This window comes from Salvelinus sp. IW2-2015, linkage group LG7 (assembly GCF_002910315.2).
Source record: "Salvelinus sp. IW2-2015 linkage group LG7, ASM291031v2, whole genome shotgun sequence".
NCBI lineage: Eukaryota > Metazoa > Chordata > Actinopteri > Salmoniformes > Salmonidae > Salvelinus > Salvelinus sp. IW2-2015.
In genome coordinates, this window is record NC_036847.1 from 17,637,551 (window position 1) to 17,643,311 (window position 5,761).

The window sequence follows — 5,761 nt, forward strand, 5'->3', positions numbered from 1 at the left end:
TACGCTGCGCTGTTGAAGGAGCAGTAGCTAGCTATTCTGGAGGTGTCGAACCTGCTGGTGCGGAGGGGACATAGATTAAGTATGTACTTTTGAAAATGTTGGGTGCCTATTCAAATATGAACAGAATCTTGTATTTTGGGTTTCCCTACTGAACAAATTAAACAAGTTAATTCACACAAAGTATGACAAGAAATAACATACGTTTTAAATACTTGCATTATTTATTTTCCTTTTCCAGTCACAATTCGATAAGCAATAAGGCCCGAGGGGGTGAGGTATATGGCCAATATACCACGGTTAAGGCTGTTCTTAAGCACGACGCAAAGCAGAGTTGGCCATATACCACAACACCCTGAGGTACCTTATTGCCATTATAAACGGTTTACCAAAGTAATTAGAGCAGTAAAAATACATGGTTTGTCAAACTGTCAGCCAATCAGCATTCAGGGCTTGAACCACCCAGTTTATAACAATGAATAAAACACAGATTTTGGAATTATACAACTTTTGCCAAAATGACATCTTACTAGTTATTCAAATGTAACAGTTCACTCATAAACAAAGGTTTGCAATGGATAAAACAACGCCTCCCCTTTATGGAGCACTGGCAGTGGAACAGAGTACAGTAAAAAAAAATTATTAGTTCAGTTTGGTATGTAGCGGAAGTTGGGACAGTAGATCTCAAATACATTTTGAAATGTTAAATCCCATGCAGCTTGTCTGGTCATTAAAAGTTCATACTTAGAGGGAGAAAAATAGTAGTAATAGAAATAGTAAACAAGAGATTATAAACAAGAATATGTTTACACAATTAATACAGTATACCTTTAAAGATAAACAAGAAAGGTCACATTTAAAGTGCAAGAAGAATGTTTAGTGTTTCTAGGCATTCAAGTGGAACAATATGGGATCAGCTTTGATTTTTTTTTAAATTACTTACTCAGAAGGGCAATTCAAAGCGTTATAGTGGTTATTGCATAATAAGAGTCCTTCTTGGAAGGAAAAAGGTAATAGTCAGAATTATCATCATGACATCACATATAGTAATGTTTATGGTAGGCTACATATAGTAAACAACAAAAAGGACAAGATATTCTCCACAAAAGGCAGTAAATAGCTATTTTGCCAGCTTTGAGTTCAAACTATTGTCCAATATTGTAAAACAGTGCTGTTAAACGTTTAACATTCACAGATCTCCACATGTGTTGGATCAAAACCAAAGAGCCTTGATAGGCAAAGCTAATCCTCCAGTTGCATGTTCCTCAAATCTATGTCTGCCAGTGGTAGGGCTGGTTTCCTGGACACAGATCGAGCCTGGTCCTGGACTAAAAAGCTATTTTAATGGAGATTCTCCATTGAGCATGCATTTAGTCCAGGTCTAGACTTAATATATTCTGGTAGCCAGCTCTATAGTGTCTGCAAGTAATAGTGTTTAGACAGCCAGTTACAAGTAATATCAAGAGCCCTGAGTTCTTTGGTCAGGTAAAACTCAAGGTCCTAATCCTAGCAATTCAGACATGAGTAGCAGAGTCTGGGGGTGGCTGGACCAGGAGACCCCAGAGTTGGAGCGGTAGCTGGGCTGACTCTGTCTGAGGAGTGGGACTGGAATCCCGAACCTGTGGATCTAATAGCACAGGTCCTCTGGCCTGACACAGCTTCTGGATCAGGAAACGCTTGCTCGCCCGTCCTGGCCGAACAGGGAGAAGAGGAGGGTAGTGCCTAAATTAACCCTATAACAACGTTATACCAGATAACTAGGACCTAGATTTTTTCTGGTCAGGAAAATAATCCTGCCCTACAGCTAACTCCTATGAAGCTACTGTACAGTATAGAGTTGTGCAGCCATGTAGACTGGTTACTGTAGCTACTCACCATGACTAGCTGTTCCCTCAGTTGTTGATCACTCGCTTGTGCGCTCCAGCTAGAGCAATGACATAAAACATGGCCAGGCTGAGGGAGAAAGATAACGGTTAACAAAGCAGAATTTTGATAGCCCTTTGTGACGTGGTGATGAAAAGAGGGTTTTATAAATATATTTGATTGATTGATGGCTGAAACCACAATCTATCGGCCTGGATATCAAATGACAATGAACCGTAGACAGGAGTGATATCATTGGCCGGAACCCGTACCATGTGATGACAAAGAGGGAGACGCGAAGGCCTCAGAGGAGATGGCCAGGAGGAACGTGCGTGCTCCTGCAGGCAGCTGGACACCGTCCGGGGGAGCACCTCCCAGGATGTGGTGTAGTTAACGAAGGGACCACAGGCCTGGGAACGACTGATCCTGATAAGGAGAAACGGGAGGGTAAGTTATGTCCCCAACAACTGATCTAGGAGCAGATTGATACTATTTTCACATTTGGTGCCAAGCAAAACTGTACTGTGCTGACTCAATATTTTCCTTTCCAGTCCAGTTTCAGCAACAGTACAGCAGTACAGCTAAGCTAGGCTCAGTTAGCTCAGCAGTATGAAAAGGGTATGAGAGTGTGCATGGTGAGTTTCAGTGCAATTAGCCATATTGATGGTTATCTATGGAAATAAAGATGCATGCATGCTAGGCTAACTGCAGCCATGTACTCACTGTGCAATGCCAATGGTGACACAGGTATACAGGCCAGTGCCAGGCCAATCAGCAGCACAGCCAGGAAGAAGAAGTTGGAGCTGGAGGCTCGGAACGGCGGTGCCGGGCGCAGTTATTCACCAGAGTCACCTGCAGGGTAGACAATACATACATTAATCAACATATTTGTGGGTGAGAATTCCCTTTCAGTCATTTCAGTCAACATAATACGCACAGGTATGGGATATTCATTTTCTCTATCAATGGCTGAAGCAATTAGGATAAGGAAATATCTGACCTACACTATTACCTATGTGGTACAGTATCGCTCAACTCAATCAGTTACCTATAGTATGTAACCCGAGGTTTAGACCCAGCTTAAACCATACGCTACAACCAAAAACAGTCATTCATATCAAATCAAATTTTATTTGTCACATACACATGGTTAGCAGATGTTAATGCGAGTGTAGCGAAATGCTGTGCTTCTAGTTCGCACCATGCAGTAATATCTAACAAGTAATCTAACCTAACAATTTCACAACAACTACCTTATACATGTACATAAAAATATATGAATGAGTGATGGCCGAACGGCACAGGCAAGATGCAGTAGATGGCATAGAGTACAGTATATAACATATGAATGAGTAATGTAGGGTATTAAACATTATATGAAGTGGCATTGTTTAAGGTGGCTAGTGATACATTTATTACATCAAGATGGCAAGATGCAGTAGATGGTATAGAGTACAGTTATACATATGAGATGAATAATGTAGGGTATGTAAACATTATATAAAGTGGCATTGTTTAAAGTGGCTAGTGATACATTTATTACATCAATTTTTCCATTATTAAAGTGGCTAGAGTTGAGTCAGTATGTTGGCAGCAGCCACTCAATGTTAGTGATGGCTGTTTAACAGTCTGATGGCCTTGAGATAGAAGCTGTTTTTCAGTCTCTCGGTCCCTGCTTATGCACCTGTACTGACCTCGCCTTCTGGATATAGCGGGTGAACAGGCAGTGGTTCGGGTTTGTTGTTGTCCTTGATGATCTTTTGGCCTTCCTACATCGGGTGGTGTAGGTGTCCTGGAGGCAGGTAGTTTGCCCCCGTGATGCGTTGTGCAGACCTCACTACCCTCTGGAGAGCCTTACGGTTGTGGCTGGACAGTTGCCGTACCAGGCGTGATACAGCCCGGCAGGATGCTCTCGATTGTGCATCTGTAAAGATTTGTGAGTGTTTCTTTGACAAGCCAAAAAAGTACAGGAGAGGGCTGAGCACGCACCCTTGTGGGCCCCAGTTGAGGTTCAGCGGGGTGGAGATGTTTTACCTACCCTCACCACCTGGGCGGCCCATCAGGAAGTCCAGGACCCAGTTGCACAGGGCGGGGTCGAGACCCAGGGTCACGAGCTTAATACGAGTTTGAGGTACTATGTGTAAATGCTGAGCTGTAGTCGAGAATAGCATTCTTACATAGGATATCCTCTTGTCCAGATGGCGTTAGGGCAGTGTGATTGCGTCGTCTGTGGACCTATTGGGGCAGTAAGCAAATTGGAGTGGGTTCTAGGTGTCAGGTAGGGTGAGCATATGGGTCCTTGACTAGTCTCTCAAAGCACTTCATGATGATGGAAGTGAGTGCTACGGGGCGTAGTCATTTAGCTCATTAACCTTAGCTTTCTTGGAACAGGAACAAAGGTGGCCCTCTTGAAGCATGTGGAACAGCAGACTGGGATAAGATTGATTGAATATGTCCGTAAAACACACCAACCAGCTGGTCTGCGCATGCTCTGAGGACCTGGCTGGGATGCCGTCTGGCCTGCCAGCCTTGCGAGGTTAACATTCTTAATTTTTACTCACTTTGGCTGCAGTGAAGGAGACCCGCAGCGTTTTGGTAGCAGGCCGTGTCAGTGGACTGTATTGTCCTACAAAGCGAGCAAAAGAAGGTTGTTTTAGTTTGTCGAGGCCACATCGTGGTCCGCACGGTCAGGTTTTTCTTTTGTAGTCCGTATGACTGTAGACCTGCCACATACCTCTCGTGTCTGAGCCGTTGAATTGCGACTCTACTTTCGTCTCTATACTGACGCTTAGCTGTTTTGATTGCCTTGCGGAGGAATAGCTACCACGTTTGTATTCGGTCATGCTTGTCCGGTCACCTTGCCCTGATTAAAGCAGTGGTTCGCGCTTTCAGTTTTGCCGAATGCTGCCATCAATCACAATTTCTGGTTGGGGTTTTAATTGTTTTAATAGACGCTGTGGGTACAACATCACCGATGCACTTGCTAATAAACTCGCTCACCGAATCAGCGTATTCATCAATGCTGTTGTTCGACGCTATGTGGAACATATCCCAGTCCACGTGATCGAAGCAATCTTGAAGCGTGGAATCCGATTGGTCGGACCAGCGTTGAACAGACCTGAGCACGGCTGCTTCCTGTTTTAGTTTCTGTACCTTCCTGATGCTTTTACTGTACTGTATTATATAGAACTACAATTATGGCCAYCGGCCTACCTATCACAGTACATTGATACGGTCTAGTATTTCTATTTCTATGGTATGTTACCTTTTTGATGTAGAAGATGATGAAGTACTTGATGGTGCAGATGGCGGGCAGCAGGGGGCAGTAGAACGTCCCGATCCAGCAGATGGTCTGGCCGTACACAATCTCCAGGACGTTCTGGGGGATGGCAAACTCCTGCTGGCCCCACCACTTGGCCAGGCCGCAGTCACAGTAGTCCACTATGAGTCTAGGGGAGGGAGAGAACCGTCAGAAGAGGAGAGGAGAGAAGAGGAGAGAAGAGAAAAGATGACTTACTTCCTAGGGAACTCCACAAAGACAGTGACGGCACCGATGATGATGAAATCGAAGATCATGAGTTTGTACATCTCCTGGCCCACGCGAGACTCCCAACACTATAGGCAGAGGCAGGAATTATATGAGATCATAGTAACGTCCAATATTAATATGTACAGTACCAGTCAAAAGTTTGGACACACCTACTCATTCGAGAGATTTTCTTTATTTTTACTATTTTCTACATTGTAGAATAATAGTGAAGRCATCAAAACTATGAAATAACACATATGGAATCATGTAGTAACCAAAAAAGTGTTAAACAAATCTAAATATATTTTATATTTGAGTTTCTTCAAGGTAGCCACCCTTTGCCTTGATGACAGCTTTGCACACTCTTGGCAT

General features: G+C 43.6%; 2 protein-coding genes across 5 annotated transcripts in view; both read right to left on the reverse strand.

Annotated features, from left to right (window-relative positions):
• Positions 1-5,761, reverse strand: part of tmco4 (transmembrane and coiled-coil domains 4) — a 96,818-nt gene that overhangs the window by 50,285 nt on the left and 40,772 nt on the right. The window lies entirely within an intron of this gene.
• Positions 2,237-5,761, reverse strand: LOC112081120 (transmembrane channel-like protein 7). Its single transcript, XM_070444608.1, has 5 exons — positions 5,732-5,761; positions 5,378-5,475; positions 5,126-5,309; positions 2,584-2,712; positions 2,237-2,286 (listed from the first exon to the last, which is right to left on the reverse strand). The coding sequence occupies exons 1-4, from the start codon at positions 5,759-5,761 to the stop codon at positions 2,632-2,634; spliced, it is 393 nt and encodes a 130-aa protein (XP_070300709.1). The 3' UTR covers positions 2,237-2,286; positions 2,584-2,631.